Source organism: Mustela putorius, unplaced genomic scaffold (genome assembly GCF_011764305.1).
Source record: "Mustela putorius furo isolate JIRA1106 unplaced genomic scaffold, ASM1176430v1.1 tig00003834_pilon_pilon_pilon, whole genome shotgun sequence".
NCBI lineage: Eukaryota > Metazoa > Chordata > Mammalia > Carnivora > Mustelidae > Mustela > Mustela putorius.
This window is the reverse complement of record NW_025421987.1, coordinates 112420370-112440912: the sequence shown is the minus strand read 5'-3', so window position 1 is coordinate 112440912 and position 20543 is coordinate 112420370. Positions and strand designations below refer to the sequence as shown.

The following is a 20543-nucleotide window of genomic DNA, read 5'->3' as shown; positions in this document are numbered from 1 at the left end:
GAGAGCAGTTACCACAGAGTGGCAGGCACTCTCACACACTGGGGTGGGAAACGGCCAGAAGCTGTGTGAGGCAGGCCCTGGCACACTGCTGGACATGCGGACGATCCTTAATTAATTCCTGACTGCTTTTAGCCATTACACAGTTTAGAGGTAATTATTATCTTAGACTTCTAATAAATACAGACGCCACACGTCTTTTACTCAAACACTTGAACAACCGTCCTCCAAAAACAAGAGGCAGCTCAAAACACACACACATCAGATCACTTAAGTGCTTGCTATTTTCCTAGCAATACAGCTCCAGAAGAAAGGGTTGGAACATGGGCCTTTTAGTTTGGTAGGTCATCAAAGTGTGTTCCAGCTAAAGGATATTCTGGAAAACCGGAGATTCCCATGTACACTCTTAGAAAACAATGGAGATCTGTGAAGCAGACAATGACTAGGCTGTGCTTATGTGAGACAGTAACAAAACTGGTTTATTCTAATGCATTATCAGTATTTTCGATACCAACTGCACTTCTAGAAATGCAAATGATAAAAAAAGATGAGACTACTGGTAAATGTTCTAATAACAAATTGGAATTTACAAATTACTGAAAATGAAACATACTGTTGTAAACCCCAAAGTCCTCAAAGTATTCGTGGATGGTGCAGAGGGAGCACTGTGAAGAAAAGCCATTAAGGAAATACTTAAACCCAAGAGCATACCTGCATATTCTCTCTCAGATCTGTGGCATCCCGGATAGGGGGCTGGGCGTTCTTGAACACCTCGTCCACAGTTTTAATCCACAGTGTTCTTAAAGACGCATATTCCCTGGATTTCTTCCCTTTTCTCACAGAAAGGCCCCTTTTATGAGGTTTCCCTCCTCCTCTTCGGTTAGTAATAGCCACGTGGACAAACAAAGAGGCATGCGCAAGGACCTCTCCAGTCAAGGACTGCAGGGGGACGTGGCGGTAGCCTGTCTGTAAACATTCAAAGGGAATTGTGTACTGGCCAATGAACTCATCCCCAATGTAGTCATCATCCAGTACTACAAAGCGCACCATGGCCAGTTCAGGTAGGTTGATCTGAAATTCGAAGCTTTCATCAAAAATGGGAGCATCTCCATTCTGGTGCACGGTTTTTGTCCTTTGTTCTGCACAGTCGGCAGGGATTCCGTGAATCTCTACATAGACGTAAGGATCCACCACATCCCCTTTGGCACCTGATCCTTTGGGTTTGGGAAAGTTCTGCCCACTGATGATCTTAATGTGAAGAAGCTGCGGTGAGACTCCTGGCACGGAGTCCTTTGTGTTGGCACTGAAGAAAGAAACCTCTTCCCTCATGATGGCCGGCCGGAGGACGTAGCCGCAGTTTCCGTTCTGCCGAAACCAGCCAATATTTAGGTCCATCATCAGGCCTGGGGTCTGAAAGTTCATGGCTACGATCTGACAGCCACACTTCCAAAAATCTTGAGGGTTCATATTACTGGAGTCAATTCTCATTGGGCTGGGGAAAACCCTGGCAAGAAAACGTTTGTTGTAATTCACAAAATCCCCAGGGTTTTCATTGGCATATTTGCTGGCAAGCACTTCGTTAAACGAACAGACCTCCCAGTACTTCTGAACCTGAAATGATACCTGAAATTCTTTGAACTGAACGGACTTACAGATGCTCACCAGCTCAGACAGTTCTTTACAGAGCTGAAATCGCTTCACAGGCACATTGTTGGGCTGCTCCACGTTCTCTTTGCCCATCCTCTGAGACATTTCTGCCCCTTCATCTTCATCGGTAACATCCCCTTCAACACCAGAGCAGTTTGAGGACAGCTTCTTTGCTTTAATTAGTATCCTCCCTTTCAGGACATCTGGGGATGGTAGGTAAGATTCCTCCACATTGGGTGATGTTGTATAGAGTTTGTCCCCTAAAATCTTCTTCATGTGCTGAACCATTACCTTCTGCTGTTTAATAGAACAGTGATTTTCTAAACACAAGATAAGAGGGTACTCTGAAGCAAAGAATGCATACTTGTTAATAATATCAATGACGCTGCGGAAGACTATCTGAGAGGTCATGGTGTGGCCCGTGTAAATTACAGGTTCGTTATCTGGCCCATCCCACACATCCAGTTCAACACTCCGGCAACCCATTTTAAGAGCTCGGATGTATCCCGTGATGTCAGAGGGACCTCGGAACTGATCCTCTATTAAGTATGTATTATGAGATGAATTTATAAAGTAATGAGACAAAGGTTGCTTCATATCTTGACAGACCTTCTTATGTTCTGGATCAAATATATAACAATCAGGGGACATAAGGTACTTAGTGAACCCATCTATGGAAAGCCAGCCCTTTTCCTGACCTTCTTTAGATGGCTCATATTTGCTAATAATTTCAAGGCTTATTTCCTCATTTATATGTGCCACACCCTGCTCTGCCTCAAGAAACATCATAAGGTCCTTGGTATCAAGAAATTCTTTATTGCTTGAAAACTGAACTAAAAGGAAATAAATTTCAGGTCTGGTACAAAGCTCATGGAAAACCTCAACAAATTCTTCCTTTGTGACTTCAGTACCAGCTTTGTCCTTGGATTTGTGCAATTCTTTGAACTTAAGCTCAATTTTGCTAGTTTTTAAACCAGGATTGAGGTCTCTGATACACTGCACAGCATTACACAGAGTTATATGTCCAAGGTTATCTACATCAATTTCACTAAACATTTGTGAAACCCAAGAAGTCCTCATGTTGTCTTGGCTACTTTCTAACATATCAAGTGTATGTTTTCCATAAGAAATTAGGTACCGCAGTCCCGTAACCCAGATGTTCGCAACATCTGCAGTATTGGCAACCAAATCAAGTGACTCATAGTTCTCTCCATATATGACTGAAAATGCACAATCTTCAGATATCTGGTCAGAAATGCCATTGCTGCGGAATATGTCTGTATTTTTTCCTGTTCTCACTTCCTTGATGGATTTGATATCAATCTTGGCTTTCTCAGAATCCTTCTTAGATGGTTCCCACCTCAGGCTCTGCATGTCAGCATCCAGTAAAAAGTACCTATGGTAAATCCTGGAGTTGGAGCGAACCTTTTTGAGTTCGGAACCCTCGACCATTGAATTGATGCAATCGCTTGCACTGCTGATCTTCTTCTCTGTCGGCATGCTACTAAATGACACGGTCTTCTTCCGTTCTCTTTTCTGTTTTGTACCATCCTGGGAGAGGAAAACAAAAGTGTAAAAGAATAACATAAACATAGGTTTCTGTGTTCAAGACTAGGAATAAAAATTTAATTTCTTCAAAAAAATCCTATTGAATGATCTATGATAAATGACAATCACTTCTAGAGCTTAGAAGCAGCCTAGAGTTTGCAGTCTAATATAAACAGGTAAAAAATCATTATTGAATAATTGCAAGCCCATGGGTGTCAAGAAACACAATTTCAGTAATACAAAATAAAATCCTGTACAGAGAATGGACTGCTTAATTTGCAGGGCTCAGGGAAAAATGAAAATGCAGGACTCCTTATTCAAAACTTGTTAAGCATTTTAGAGGCTCTTGGGGGCTCAGTCAGTTAAGCTTCTGACTCTTGATTTCAGCTCAGGTCATGATCTCAATCAAGGGCCATGAGGGCAAGCCCCCATTAGGCTCTGCACTGAATGTGCAGAGCCTGCTTAAGATTCTCTCTCCTCTCCCTCTGCCCCTCCCCAGTCTCTCTCTCTCAAAAAAAAAAAAAAAAAATTGTTAAGGATTTTAAGGTGACAGAAGAGTACTGATTCAAGTACAGGGCCTTACTGAGTGTGGGGCCTGCCCAACCGCACAGTATTCATACACCCATGAGGCGGACTCTGCATCTGAATGTATCTCCCACACTAGTGTTCCTCAAAGGCCTGTCCACTTGCCTCAGAACCACCTGGCTTACCTGATTAAAATGCAGATTCCTAGGCTCATAGGATCAGATCTCTAGGGGGTAGTGCTCAGGAATTTGCACTGTAAGCAATACTCTAGGTGAAGGGGAGGCTCACTGAAGTTTGAAAACCACTTCCTCACCACTTGGACTCACTAAGATATCTGAGCTATTTCTGGAAACGCCAAAAATCCAGAAACAGCTAAATACTGACCACTAAACTGTGTGTTAAATGAGTAGACACTGAAATTCCAGCCAAAATTCCTGGCTCTTCAGTGTCTCCGATTAGTCACGGTTCTCCAGACTTCGCACACGTACGGTTCTGCAGCTGCAGTTGTACTGAGTCTGGGAGGGAGGACAGCTGAGGGTGCTTCTGTCACCCTAGCGCTGGATTTATTAAAGCCTGCTGCCACGCACAGGGCTAGTGCTCAGAACAATGTCACCTAAGTGTGTGCAGCATCACCAGGTTGTGAACACCATCAAGGGAAACACTCTAAGCAGCATCTGTTTCTGAAGAAGTCTGCATCTTCAAGGGCACAGCCCTCAACTTCCCTGCTCAGTGTCACAGGTGCCCGCCTTAAGAGGCTGATGCCATAGTTATGTGTGTATTGAAGTTCCTTCCCTGTACAGACACCTTTATCACCTTTTTATAAAATGCTCAAATGACCTCAAAGCATCTTTCACAATTTTCACCTAAAACATGATGTTGCCTTTCAGGAAGTATGTGATATTTTTGATAAATTTCCAGTAAGTCATTCTATTCATACACAGGGAGTAGACGTGGAGGTTGAGATTATATAACTTTTGTGGCAATGAAGAGAAGAGCATGAAGAGTATTAGACAAAAGCGATTCTAACTTTTCTGCTTTGGAGAGAATCTATTTTGAGTAAAATCTCTACATTTTAGAGAGTGATTATGCCAGTCTCTGCATCCGAAATTTAAAACCACTCTTACTTTTTGACTACCTATACTTCCAAAAGCAATTTGCAGGAGGTAATTAAACTTAAACTTTAAATCATATGGTTATCATTTCCCTTAAAGTTTCAAAACGAACCACAGAGGCTTTTTAAATGCCAAGACACAACATAAAAGCCACAAGGTAGAGTATTTCTTTGCAAGTGAATCCTCAGAACAATAAAGTGCAAAAGATATAAAAACTGTGGCAGTTGTATCCATAAGATGAATTGTATCATAGCTCTTCCAAACCCCTAAAGCATAGCCTGTGTTCTATCTATTTAAGTGAGTTGGCGTGAAATTAAATTTGTAATCAACCATGCATAAGGGCCTGAAACAAATGTATAAATTTCCAATTTTTCAGAATGACGGTTGCTTTACCTTTAAAAACAAACATGTACCTTTAGTAAAGACAACATACTAATTAAGTAAGGGAATGTTATAATCGTTACAAATTATATCTCTAAAGTGCCACTAGTAAAAAGAAGTCACAAAGATAAATGAAGTTACTTACCCATTTATCCATTAAAAATACATATAGCATTTTCTCAGCACTGTAATCTTTCACTCTATCCATCTTAACATACTGATTAATACTCACCTACTACTTTCTATTGTATTACAATTGGTACATTTCAGATTCATAGTTCTGTTTGTTATTAAGAAGAAAAAGCCAAATCACAAAGCACGCTAATAACATACTTATGTGTTCACACACCCCCATTTGTGGGACAGACAGGAGCTTAACCACTACACTTGAGGCTTTCAAAACATTGCCCTGCTTTTTGCAAGCCAGCCAGGTTTTGATTGGTGAGTTCTGATCCTTCATTGCAGACACAGGCACATGACGGTCACCCCAACATAAGCTGATATAATGACAGCAGGGACTTCCCTTACAAGAGATCTTCCTGTTTCTTCCCCCTTGTCTGCTGTGATCCAGAACCATCCTGTCCTCTCCAGAGCACATCACGGCCTCCTTCCTCTCCAACAGATGAAGCTATTATCAAATACCAACAGGGTGCTTGCTTAGAGACCAAACAGGAGAACGGATGTGCGAGCTTGCTCTCACCACCGGATGAACCTGAACCACTGGCTGGAAGCTGCAGGTGGATGTGAAGGCAGGCCAGCCCCCACCGCCCAGAGGAAGAGAAGAGAAGGACAGAAGCCCCTGTGTGGGAGGGAGGAACAACTGAGGCTCAAATAGCAGGAGATCCAGGTCCCCATTTGACCTGACTCCCAGAATCTTTATCCCACACCTACTCGGCTTTCACTTTTCAGCCCAGGCGTGATCTAGTACAGCTCACCCTTGAACAACTCGAGGGTTCGGGGTGCCCATCCCTCACACAGTTGAAAATCTGCTAATCACTTCTGATTCTCCAAAACTCAACCACTCAGAGCCTGCTACTGACCCATAGCCTTCCCGGTAACACATAGTTTATTAATACGTACTTGGCATGTTATGTATTACATGCTATATTCTTACAATAAACTAAGCTACAGAAAATGTTTTTAAGAAAATCGTCGAGAACAGAAAATACATTTACAGCACTTCACTGTATTTATTGGGAAAAAAAGTCCATGTCTAAGTGACCCATACAGCTCAAACCCTCGCCATTCAAGGGTCTGCTGTACTTGCATAAACTCAGAAGCTGATCAGCACCACAGCTGGAGTCTCTTTCCTATATTCGCTCCTAATGTTACTTAGTTTAAATTTAACAGTGAAAGGCGCTACCTATACAGTCTTTTTATCTACAGAAAACAAAATTCATATAGTTTACATGAACTAATCACCTAAAACCAGAGGAAAAGATGTAAGTTTCTGCTGAGATAAAGATGTCTCAAAATGCTTCTAAAAACAGTATGATGTTTCGAAGCTGGTTCTTCCATTTTAAGCACTCATCATCTAAAGCTTCTCAGTGGCAAATATAAGAGAATATAAACTTCTGATACTCTATCAGCACTTAATAACACCAAGAGAAGAAACACGAAACAAATGTTCGGTCTAAAGGAAAATCAGCTTTCGAAAAGTCCATCTCCACATCAACCCTGAAATGCTGAATTCTAGATACAGGTGGGGATTCCAGAGGGGGCTGGGGGTGGGGCATATCAGAAGGAAGAAGGGGATGGAGTATGAAAACCGCACAGTCGTTTGCCTTTCTGGCTTGTTTTGAGTCAAGTCATTTAATTTGGTTTAGAAATAGCATTTAAAAAGACCTTGAGATCTCTATGTTAACTGAAGGGGGCCTAGGAATAAAGAGAGTTAAGAAACAGCAGGTTAAAGAAATTTCTATCCTTAACAAAAGAAAACAGGATGCCCCCAGAAGCAACTTGAGGCCCCTTAAAGGAGCACAGCAAGGCCTGGCCTTTCTTAAGCTCAGTAACAAGAACGCTGAATTGAAGGAAGAAGTCATGCTGGGCACATCAGAGCTACCTTGCAAGGTTTCTCATTCATCATTAGAACTTTGATGTGCTCTCCAAGATGAGCAAAGACGGAAAAAAAAAAAAAAAAAAAAAAAAGGAGGAAAATCGGTCACTTTGAAGGTCATTTTGTACAATCAGATGAACTGAAAAGAATAAAATAACTTGAAGAAAAGCTAGATACGGCCAAATGTTGCTTCCCGCTCATGTGGAATTCCCTTTACTGCATATAAAGAGAGCTGCTTGGCCCACAGGTTCCTCTCTTCACAGCCTCCCTCTCCCAGGATGCCCTCTACTGCATTCCCAGAGCTCACCCTGGCCCAACTTTGGCAAGGAGTCTGTGAACCCGCAGATCAGCTTTTCGCTTGGGAACCCACAGGAGAATTGAAACTCATGTGTGTGAGCAGGTACCATCAAGAGGATAGCTCAGAATATGGAAAGTCAAGAGAGAACATCATTACCAGCAGGATGAGAAAAAGCCAAACTATCTATAAAATCTTAAGTTTTCTTCTATCCATCAGAGAACAGTGGTCACAAAGCAACCAAAGGAGCTGCATTCCAGAGAGTGACAGGCCCTTCCAAGGACAGACAAGACCCAGAAACTGCTTCACATTTGACAGGGCATGAAAGAGAGAGGTCACCAGGGAAGCCGCACATATAAGAAGTCGGCTAAGATTTTCAGGAATTCATACAGGCCAAGTGTGGGCTAGGATATCAGTGTAGAATAAAAGGGAGCCCCAGACACACACAGAGTTTGCACACATTTGTAGGTCTGCTTCATGGGTGCTCCTGAGAAAAACTGGGAGAACAGGAGAGAGAGCCCCTCTCCAGGGCACAGACATGGGGGGCAGATTGAAACTCTGCCTCTTTCCCCAACTACCCTCTCATATTGAAGCAAAAGCCTTAAGCCACTGAGGGAGGGGCAGCAAGCCCTCTTTCTCCAGCACCACTGGGGTCAGGGTAGAAGCAAAATCCATCTATCTCTACAGCCAGGCAAAGATCTACTGCCCCAAAGGGTAGAAGAACCTCTTGGATTCAGGAGCCTGCACCAATAAAAGCAGAACTCTATTACCACCAAGAGAGAGCAGAAGACTGTCTCCAGCCTCAACTCCACACAGACACTGGCCAAGTGTGGCTGCTAAGGGGAGCAGGGCAGGTGTGCCCACAAGGTTCTACCCTGATGAATAGGAGCGTATGGCTGCTGAATACTGAAACTAGATCAGGAGGACAAAAAACTCCTCCTGACTTTCCCAGAACCCTGGGACTAAGGAGCAAGCCGTGCACCATGGAGGTAGGGTAAGAACACGGAGAAAGACTCCTTTTTCACACAGCCATCTGAGGATGAAAGCCGAGGGCAGAGCAGGTACAATAAGTAAACCTCTGGGACTCTAGTCTCCACGCTAAACACACTGTTGCCCACTGGGGGAGGAATTTAAAGTCAGTGGTACAATAAAAGTAACAATGGTGCCTCAAAATACAAAACCCATGCAATTATTGACTAGACTTGCTCAACTTCCCCAACATTAATGACCCAGAAGATGAAGAGGCATGTTCATTTTTGAGCCTAAGTGTTATTTACTTCAGTCTTTACAAAACATGATGCCCAGCATTCAGTCCACATTATAGGAGACAGACACACACACACACACACACAAAACACCCCTTGGACATCTCACAATCAAATTGTTCAAAAACAAATACAAAAAGAAAAACCTTAAAGTTATATACAGAGGAACACAAATAAGAATAACAATTCAGGGACACCTAGGTGGGCTCAGTTGGTTAACGTCTGATTCTTGGTTTCAGCTCATGTCATGATCTCATGGGTTATGGGATCGAGCCCAGAGTCTGGCTCCTCGCTCAGCATGGAATCTGCTCAAAAGATTCTCTCCCTCCGCCCCTCCCCCTGCTTGTTCTCATTCTCTCTCTCTCTCTCTCTCTCTCTCAAAATAATCACTCTTTAAAACAATGACAACAGGAATGGATTACAGGGGATCCACTTACATCTAGCCACACGACATCTACTTGACCAGGCTTACAAATGTACTGAATTTTTTTCAAAAGTTATTCCCCTTTAAAGCACTACAGTTCCTAAATTTTCCTGTGCTGCCACAAAGGTGTCCCTAACCTAGAGGTCAGTCTCTGAAGGCTCACAGGTGGGTTTCAGAGACCTCAAAAGACTGAGTGGATTCTGAAAGTGATACGCAATGCAAACCCATTCCTCTTTCTCAAAAAGGTTTAGAGTCATGCACCTTATTAACATAAACTTCAAAAGGCAAAGAAAAAGATTATCATTTCCTAAAAAAGAAAGTCAGCCTTACACGTTAAAGGCAAAGGGTATATGTTTTATAGGACTGTCAAGGAAATTTTAAGGCTATCCAAAAGAGAGATGACAAACTGAGAGACAGGCAAACAAAAGGAAACCACATAATTTATGGATATAAGGAACAGATTTTCACTAATAGCAGCAAAACCAATCAGTCAGAGGAAGAGTTCTTATTTATAGCTGTAAAATAGGTTTTCTTAATTCCAAGGGGAACAAAATAATCCAATAGCTTATGTACTTTCTAATTTAGGAATCACCCACAGAAATACTATGAGCCCCAAGAGGCAAGCTAGCATTACATAGTCTTTAGTCCTCCAGCTTTCCACCTGTAAAACAGAGACTTAAAAAAGTACCTGTGCCCCCCATGTGTTATTTATAGTATCTACTTCATAGGGTTGTTATAATAATAAATGAGTTCACAGCTGGAAAGTGCTCAAAATGCTGCCTGAAGTTTTGTACACTCTGCGTGAGGTGCTGTTCAATAAATACATTTCAGGCTGAAATTATTTCTTCATGAAAGAATAATAAAAAGAACACGATTATAAATGTGCAACTGCAGTACTCTAATCACTTAGGATTTGTTGGAAGTTAGTCCCATTCCAGAAGGAAGAGAATGAACACAGTTCCCCTCTGGGTCGTGTTTCACTGAGGCTACCAGTTAATGCTCCTGGGGGACTTTTAAGCACAACCAAGTGGATGTGATACCCAAGATATATTGAGAAACTGTCAAAAGGAGCCAGATGCCCTCTTCAGTAGGTTGTATGCCCACATTCATAGGGCACAAATAAATAAATCAGTTCTCAATGTCTTTTGTTAATTTTATTTATTTTTCTTTTGTTAATTTAAAATCCCATCAATTTAGTTAGAATTATAATTTTAACTCACATGTAGGTATTCGTATGTAAAAAGAAAAATACAAAGCAATGATCCCCATAATATTTTTGTCTAAAAAATACTGAAACAACTTCACTCAAAGCACTTTCTGAACAGAATTATTCAGATGACCCCTTCTACTTCATACACCCATATTATTTCCTACAGTGTTCAAAATAACTATGCGCAAAGAAAACACATTTCCAGGTCCTATAAAATGAAGTTTTCAACGTCAGGTTAAAGCTTTGAGCTCATTTGATGTGATGGGTTGCACCTGCCTTGAAAAAAAAAATAGGATCTTTAATTATGAAATCAGGAGACCATAATGGAATACGATACTTTTATGACAACACTCTTTTGGTCAAACACTTTCACTACCACTGAAATATTTATTTGAAGTAAATTTATAAAACCATAATGTACATCTATGTCCAATGTAAACTGCAATAAAATTCATCGGTTTTTCTCCAGTAATGAAAAACTTAATGGTGAGCACTGAGCTCCTATAAACTATGCAAGTGCTACTTTACATTCCAGTGAAAATATTGATGCTAATGAATTTTAATTTATGATCTATAATAATGGTACTTAAGTGGCCCACTTTGGTGTGAAAACTGTCAGTGTTTCCCAACTGTGTATATGATAATTCCTTATTCAGCACATCATAAAGCCGGTTGACTTCCTATACTACAGCACTGTTTCAAGATGTGGTTACATAACTTTAATTGTTAATAACTGTTTGGTAAATCATACTGAATTTCAAAAGCCATGCAAGTTGAATCACGTAGTATATAATCTTAGCCTCCGGTATGATCCATTCTAAGAATAGCTTCTCAATCACAATTTTTCCACCTACATTGTGCTGGTTCTTCATTATTTCGGTATAGCATAGAAGGATATTTTCCTCACTTTTTACCTTTAAATCCATCACTACGTGGTACTGAGGGAAATGATGGCTCCGTGGGGCTAGTCAGGACCCAGAAGGAAAGCTCCAGGGACTCCTGGCTGGCTCAGTTTGTACAGCACACAACTCTTGATCTCGGAGTTGTGAGTTCAAGCCTCACGTTAGATATAGAGATTACTTCAAAATAAAATCTTTAAAAAACCAAACAGGAAAGCCTCACAGAGACCTGTAAGCAGGCAGACCTGCAGAGTTGCCGTCTTGGACCACAGCCACCAGAGAAGGAAGAGGCAGTAGCTCTTTCAGTCAGAAGTTTTATATTTCCACAATTATTTTAAAATTAAACTTTAAAAGGAAAATTCTTTCACAGATAATTTACTCTGCAATCATCTTGTTTATTATTTCCCATCTTATCTTATAGGCAAAATAAACTTCTTCCTGGGGCCTTTTTTAATCCAATCATTCATTTGCATATGAGATTAGTGTGTGTGAACAATTAGCCCAAGGGAGGGGGGGAGAATGAATCAAATAAAAGGGAAAGTTCACTTTCTATAAAATATTTTTAAGTTCCAAACCATTCACAAGGCTGTGCTCTGAATGCTGTCTCTTCTCCAAACTCTTACAGTAGTTAAAGTCTCTACCCTATAATTTAACACTTAATTATAGTCTTATTCAGTTCTCTAATTGTTTTATGTGGGTTCGCCTTATCTCTCAAGCAGAAACTTTTTGAGGGAATGGGCTCTTATAGTCCATAGCCCCTGGAGGGACCAATGCTGACCAGTATTGGCCAGTAGCCACTTTTCATGAACTGGTAATCTGGTAATCTCAATGATCAGAGGGTCAACTCAACAAAAGGATGTGACATTTGTAAATATTTATGCACCTGACATAGGAGCACCTAAATATATAAAGCAAATATTAACAGACCTGAATGGAGAAATAAACAGCAATACAGTAATAATAGGGGACTTTAATACCCCACTTACATCAACAGATAGATCACCCAGACAGAAAATCAATAAGGAGACACTGGCCTTTGACATGGTAGACCAGAGGAATTTAGCAGATATATACAGAAATTTCCATCCAAAGGCAACAGGATCCACATTCTTGTCAAGCACAGATGGAACATTCTCAGAATACATCATATGTTAGGTCATAAAAGAAATCTTAATAAATTTAAGAAGACTGAAATCAAGCATCTTTTTTGACCACCATGGTCTGAAACTAGAAATCAATCATGTGACTAAATCTGAAAATTCACAAGTACATAGAGATAAAATAAAATGCTATTGAACCACCAGTAGGTGAAAAAGCCTTGAGACAAATGAAAATGGAAATACAACACACTAAAACCTCATGGATGCAACAAGAACTGTTTAAGAAAGAGGTCATAGCAATAAATGCCTACATCAAGAAATAAGAAAAATCTCAAATAACCTAAGTTTATACCTCCAAGAACTAGAAAAAGAACAAACCTAAGCCAAAAACTATTTGAAGGAAGGAAATAACAAAGATCAGACTGGAAATCAATGAGAGACCAATAAGACAAAGGGAAAGATCGGTGAATCCAGGAGTTTTTTTTTTTTTTTTTTTTTTTAAGGTGAACAAAATAGACAAACCTGTAGCTAGACTTACCATGAAAAAGGGAGAGAGGACTCAAATACATCAAATCAGAAAGGGAAGAGGAGACATTACCACTAATACCACAGAAACACAAAGGAAGAGTTATATTAATTCTTCCTCAAATATCTGCTAGAGTTCACCAGTGAAACCATCTGCTTTTGGGCTTTTCTGTTGGGAGGTTCTCACAACAATTTTAAAGCATTTATTGTTTTAATGAAGTGCTTTTTGTATACTGGTCATGTGCTCTTATTTCTGAGCATGCCTCTGAGATGTGTGTGTGTGTTTATTAAATACATGTGTTAGCAACTAACAGATTGTGTATATTGGAGAACATTCACAGAATGAAACTGAAGTTCTAATATTTTTTTCCTAGCATACTCAAGCTAGCCAACGCCGCGCTAAACCATGAGCCCAAGCTAGGTGCTGTGGCTCAGCAGGCTTTGGAGACCAGTTCCCTGCCTGGCAGCCTTTGGCCATCAAAACCCTGCAGGCCTTCTTCGTGGACCTCCCACGCCTGGTCCCAGCTATGGGTGCTTCATGGCTTCCCTTGTTGCTTGCTCTTCATCCAGACAGCCTCGGGATGGATCCCTCAAACGCCCTAACTTCTGGTGAGTCCGGCCTCTACCACTTGTTCCACTCTGCTTTCTAGGAAGAAAGAATGACCAGTGCAAAGATGCTGAGGCCCAAGTGACGAGTACTCCAGCACACAAAGGAGAAAAACGTAGTGGACGTGTAGGTAGCTGGTGAGACTGGAAGGAGAAGAAACCACAGGGAAGCAGAGGCTAGAGCCGATAGAATTTTACAGGAAGGCACTGGATTTAATTCCAAGGGCAACTCCTTGAAGGAGAGTGCCGTGGTCTGATTTGCCCTTCTAAAACAGGCCAAGTGGAGAGGATGAGGATGGGGAAGGGCCGAGGCAGGGAGACAGCAGAGAGACAACTACAGCATCCCACACATGGGACTATGGTAGCCGGAGCCATGGACGTGACATGGTATGGAGAGATACGGAGAGAAGGTACGGATACGGATCTGGAGATACGGAGAGAAGTGGATGGCTTCACGACGTCAGTGACAGAGCTGACGACACTGGCCGATGGGCTGGAGGCCACACATGAGAGAAATGGAGGAGTCTGAGGCAGCTGCCAAGTTCCTGGCTCGATGAAATGGTGTGCGATGTTGTGATGTCTAATTAGAGGGGAAGATTAAGGGTTAGTCTGGGGAGCTGGGGACTGAAAGGAAAGTGAGGAGCAGAGCGTGAGTGTGGTTAACTCCATGAAGAAGGGAGTTAGAGGGAGGGAGAGAGAGTGTTTAGTCAGACTGGAGACCATACAGCAGTATTCAAGGCTGAAGGGATTCACCCCAGTAAAGAAGAGAAATTAATGATGCAGGAGAAAGGAAACATGTCGTCTCTGAAGGAGCAGAATCCTTTGGGAAAGCAAGAGACAAGACTGTCATTAGCTTCCCCCAGACAGTGGCTTCTGAGCTGGATCCTGATGAAAGAGGAAGAAGAAGGGAAGGCTAATCAGAGGGAACAGCAGATGCAAAGGCATGAGAGAGGAGAGAGCCTGTAAGGTTTGAAGTCAATCATGGGGCCTGGGAGCAGGAGAAGGGGAAGCAGGCCAGGAGGCTGGCTCTGAGCCAGCACCTCCTCTGAGAAGGCCTCCCAGTCTTGGGAACACATACTCCCATGCTGCAGACAGAAAATATACAAATATGTACAGAACTGATAATCATGCGCATTTTCCCTATGCATGTGAATACGACTCACCACCTGTTTTAAAAGGTCAACAAAGGGAAAAAGCCTCATTTGTTTTACAACTTTAACAATCATCAGCCCGTTTATGGAGCTATTTATTTTGCTTCCGTCTTAACAGTCTGATAAAACTTAACTAAGGATAGGTAATGTTTAAATGTTATACAGTTTATCAACCCCCCTGAATGAATGAACTCAAAGATTACTATTTTGAACACCAGATAGAAACCTGCACACTTCTAAAATTACTTTTAAACAGAATAATCTCAAAAGTTATAGTACACCTTGTTACAGTCCAATTTTTTAAATTATTGGAAATTCTTGAAATTAAAGCCAATTCCTAAAATTAAAGCCAAACCCACTGCTTTCCTCCAAAAAGAGGTTCAAATAAAAGATTTTCTCATGCAAACACCTGCCTAAGTAGCACAGACAGACCTTCACCATCTTTTTATCTACTTGATTTACAGCAAATACATACATATGCTTTATGTCATGCCCACAGAAAGACTTTTTTTTTTTAATTAAACGCCCCACTTGGGTTAAGCAATCAATAAAAATGCCAATGCCGACATGGCAGGAATCCATGAGACTTGCACGATTAGCTGAGAGCGTCTGCAAAACAGAGCAGTGCCAATTTGGATTGTAGAAGGTCCGGTTCTGCCATTTTCCTTTATCGTCGTATACCCTTTTAAAACCACAAGTCCCTTCCAGATTAATTAGCTCATCAAAATGAAATGAAAAGCAGTTTTAAAAACCGGTAAGATCTCATCATTATTACATCTCAGACAGTCTATGCAGCCAGTGACCAAAGCAACTGAACTGCTTCAGTGCCATCCCGTGTCACATGTCCAGCCCTTGGTGCCGTGAGACTTGGCTAATGGAGAGAACACAAGTCCCCAGCGCACAGGTCATGCCCCACAGCTGGTATGACACTTGCTCTACAGAGGGTTTCCCGCACCTGGCTCAGGCTTTAAGTAATACAACATAGAACGCACTGTGAATAGGGGTCTCTATCCCATTCTGTATAGGACATAAAATCAAGAAGCTCAGGCAATCCTACAAAAGTACATCCTGTAAACTTGGGTTTTGAGAATTGGAACTAGAAAGGCTTTTCATGCCTGTTTCAGGATACTGGTGGAAAGACAAAATACAGGCACTTCTAAGGCATGCTTAGATTTTCTACAAAGGTAAGGTATGACAGTTGACCTTTGAACAACATGGGTTTAAACTGCGCAGGTCCCCTTATACACGGATCTTTCTACAGCACAGTACTGTAACTGTATTTCTCCCCCTTTTGACTTCTTAATAACATTTTCTTTTCTCTAGCTTACTTTATTGTAAAAATACAGTATATAATACATGTAACATACAAAATATATGACTGTCTATGTTACTAGTAAGGTCAAGAGTAAGCTATTAGTGAAGCTTGGGAAGAGTCTAGAGTTATATGAGGATTTTTGACTGTGCAGGGCTGCGGGGGGAGCGGGGGGAGGTGTTTAATGGCCCTACCTCCATGTTGCTCAAGGGTCAACTGAATAAAGTAAAAGGCAAAATATTTATGCAATCTGAAGAGAAACCAGAGTATCAACTACATAATGTAAACTTAAAATACATTTAACTATATTGTATTATATTTCATTAAAGTTACCTAGGAGTGGACAACAAGGACTAATTCCGAATCTACTTGCAAACCAATCACCAAAAGCCCTTACCGAGCACGGTGCTGTCCTTATTCCAGGAATCAGGCTGCTTTACATACTATACCTCTAAACACTGCTTTAAATTCTGAGAGTGTTGGGGCACATGGATGGCTCAGTGGGTTAAGCCTCTGCCTTCAGCTTGGGTCGTGATCTCAGGCTCCTAGCATCGAGCCCCATATCGGGGTCTCTGTTCAGCAGGGAGCTTGCCCACCCCACCCCCCCGCCTCTCTGCCTACAAATAAATAAATAAAATTTTTTTAAAAAATTAAAAAAAAAATTCTGAGAGTGTCAAAGCTGACCCTTCAGCCAGTTATGCAACTCTGACCGACTCGCTAAGGCCCAAGCTTTTCCCAGGGAAGACTTCTGGGGAGAGAGCACTGGGGAATGAAGCCGTATCCCAACAGAAGCCTCTGATAGGAGGACAAAGACACAGGCCCCCAGCACCCACAGACCACCACCAGCAAATGGTGGATTCTATTCCCCCAAGATAGAAGGACATCTAAACTGGGACACTTCTGGGAGTGAAAGTGGGAATTAGTAATACATGTGCCACAAAAACCAGGTGGTCCCGGGCAAACTGAAATATTTGGTCGCCCTGTTTTAAAGTGACCTTATTAACCATGTGTTAAGTTGTCGCCAAGTGCCAGGCACTGCAGAGTCAGGTATAACCAAAGTCTAATCTCAGCTACAGAGATGTTCCCAGGCCAACTGGCAGGCTTGCAGGCTGGCAGTTTAGCCTGTCTGGACACTTCCAACTTGCACACCTCACCTTGTCCAGTGTAAGAGCCCATCCTGCCCAGGCCAGAAACCCACGTCTAGGTGTTTGTGAGGTGTGGTTAGTCCTTCTGCCTTGAGCCAGTGGACAGATAGCCATGTGTACCTTTGGGCATGGTGACCTAGTCCTTCGAGCTGTTTCTTACTAATTTCCTGAGGTTACTACAGTTTTCCCTACCCCCTGCCCCTTTGTAGCCCAATCTCCAGCCTGCCTCACTAGAACGAGTCCCTGCCCAGCTCCCGGCTGGAGATCCCCTTTGCTCTGCACGGACCTCGTTGGGAGAACAATGAGATTACCTGCTTAGCTGCACAGAGCTAAGCTGTTCTCCCATGACTTGCATGAAGGGCTGCCCTGCAGGCACTGGCTTGAGCTCACCACACAACCTTGGGTGTTGAGAGTCAGATTCCCCTGAAGTTCTCAACTTCTGACTCTCCCAGAGTCTGGATTGCTGCAAATCACACAGAATTCCCTATGCAGCCCACAGAAGGGGAAGCAATACACAAATGGATGTTAAGATCTTCTGAAGGAGGTTAACAGGGGCGTGGGTAAGCATCGTAGAGAGTAAGAAAAGGGAGGGAGCCCTGCAGAAAGGGGATATAGTTGTTAGAAGGGGGTCCTGGAGGGAGGGTGTGCATTCTTGGAGCTAGAGCAGAGAAGTGAGGTGTGAAGCAGGGTAAAGGAACTGAGGGCTGGGCTATTCCAGTGGACCACACATGAGTTCTTCTGGGGATCGAATCATGCCTCCCTGCCCTCCAAAATATGCAGGTGTATTGCAGATCTCATTTCAAATTGAAACATGAATGGACTACACACATATAACACCATCATCATCACATGTGTCACCACTGACAACCTAGGACTCTGCCCCAGCCTTCTCACAATTCAACTCTCCAACTTCGGACATCCTTTGTAAGGTTGATCGGTTGAGTCTGTGGCTCAAAACTTTTAAGAAATGCATCTAAAAACTGGATTAGTAAAAAGTTTATCTCTTAATCTGATTGGATGCATCTCCCCTCCTCCCCCCAAGCCAAATACAATGCAAAATTCACTTGGGTTTACTGGAAATTGTAATGGCAATACAGAAATCACATTTTATCCTTCGGAAAGAGGAATTTTAGCTGAACCACATTTACTCCAATTATAAATTTGTTTTTCAAGTAATTTAGTTGTGCTTCTAAAAGCATTACTCTAGAGCAGTTTTTAATTTAATAAGACTAAAACTTGAGACTGAGGGCTTTTCAGAGTAAGTTGGGGCTGGAAAAATAGGAAAAATCAACCCTCTGTGTGACCAGCATCACGCTGGTGACCTCTGAGCGATCCTACTTCCCTCTTGTAGCCCACTAGCCCCGGACAAAATGTACAATGCATTTTCTTTATGAAGTAATTGAGGAAAAAAATTGCAAGAAGAACGAAGAAAATGAAGTGTGGAGAATGACTGGGATAATCTGTGACTCTTTGCAGTGCTCAGACCATCAGGATCTCGCTCATTCTCATGTGCCACACACCTATGCTTTTTAGGTCACGCGGTAACCACTGTCCACGCTAACTGCCATTGTTCCCTCAGGCAGGGGAGGTGGGCCAACCTCTGCTGAACTATGTCATCCACAGGCACTTTATAAACATTATCTCTTTGAATCCTCAACTCTGAGGCAGGACCTATCATCATCCCCATTTCAGAGGTTAAATGGTTTGCCAGGCAGATGGGTTCCTTTTCCAACCTTGCTGTACTCTGCATTACCAGGGAGCCGGCCCTCGGGTTAGATGTCCTAAGATCCTATGTCAGCTGGATGACTGCTGGATTACTTCCAGGAGCTCTGACAGAACTAGACCCTGGGCAGGAGGAGGAGTGAAGATGGATGGGTTTTTATCTCTCTGTCTGCAGAGGAGAGGCTAGCAGAGGCTGCATCCCCTCAAAGGTCCCCATGGCTCCTGGGCTCAGGGACCAATCTGCATAGTCTCTCTACCCTATCCAGGGGGATGGTTTTCTGCTGTTGCTAATCTCTGGGTGGGTGGCTTCACCAAGCCCACATTTGGCCTGGTGGTTCTTTCAGCACCTGTAACAATTCCCTGGATTAAGTTCTCAAGGAAAATGCTATTGTTTTGTTTTGTTTTTCTGATTGGAAGCGATTTAGTGCTAAGTGATTCAGTGCTTGAAGGCGTAGCTGCTGAGTGCAAAGTCGGTTCCCTCCCACTGCCCGAGCTGGCCCACTTTGCCAGCCAGGGCTGAGCTCTCCCAGATCCCCAGTGACCGGCTGCACGCTTCGGAAGGTCAGTAAACCTCCTGAAACCTCAGCCACGGATTTCATAAAATGAGGAAAGTAATTACTTGCCCTTAATTACTTCACAGGGCTTGGTAAGGCACCGGTGAGATACCAAATGTGAGAGTACTACCTAGGTTGACTTACCCAAGACTTACATTACAAGTCCTCAAGTCCCATCTACTGGGATTGCTGTAGAAAGAGAAAAAGGAGTTTATTCGAAATCTACCCCAAATCAATCTCACGGATCTAAATGGTTAAAAAGGACACAGAGCTGCCCTCTAAGAGCTCACTGGGTGCTAACAAGCACTTTGACCTCATAGGGATACAGAAGGGGGTTGGCCATGGTGTCTTTGGCTTCCATAGGTATGGTCTATTGGTCTATTGTCTGTGGTCGGCTGGAGTCCGCACCACTGCTTCCTGTGTAACTAACCCCGGCCTGCTGCTTTGGGAACCTGGACTAGATAACAGTGCCTGATTCCTAGGATTGCTGCTCAGTATTACAAAATGTAGAAATCAAATAATATTGAAATGCCTACTGAAGCTGCCCTTAATTACTTCACAGGGCTTGTCAATGTCAAATGTAGTCAAGGTAGATGATCTTAACACTACTATTCTTATTAGCATTACCACTATTCTTTCCTAGGATGAACATTTCACAAGAGTTTGATTAGAGCTTTCTCTTCTGCTTGTTATCATTCGCAGAGAAGTAGCAGCCTAGGATATGCTTTCCTGGACCTCATCACCCACATCAAGCCATCATGATTACACACAGGAAGGACGGTTCTCCTTCCCACCCCACCTCTTCCTTTTCTTTTATTTCTAGTCTAAGCACCTGGGAACTTCGCCCCCCCCCTCTTCTTTTGGTATCATACTGTGACAGAAGCAAACTATTATGTAGCCATGTTTTCATATAAGAATGGGTTAAAGGGCTAATAATATATCATAATACTCTGATTTCCTATCCTGGTACTCTTTGATTGCTATTGTTTGTTGTGGTTATAAACATGAGCACTGATGGAGAAAACACTGGGAGATGGATACCTTCCCTTGGTGATAGCACTAGAATAAA

At 42.4% G+C, this 20543-nt stretch overlaps 1 protein-coding gene across 2 annotated transcripts in view; it reads right to left on the bottom strand.

Moving 5' to 3' along the window:
* The window catches only part of PLCL2 (phospholipase C like 2), a 190845-nt gene that overhangs the window by 72245 nt on the left and 98057 nt on the right, over positions 1-20543 (bottom strand). For both annotated transcript variants that reach the window (XR_006609244.1, XM_004773534.3), the window contains exon 2: positions 709-3195. Coding sequence is in view for 1 of the 2 variants with exons in the window: in XM_004773534.3 (XP_004773591.2) it covers positions 709-3195 (2487 nt within the window). In the remaining variant the exon portion in view is untranslated. The remainder of the gene's footprint in view (positions 1-708; positions 3196-20543) is intronic.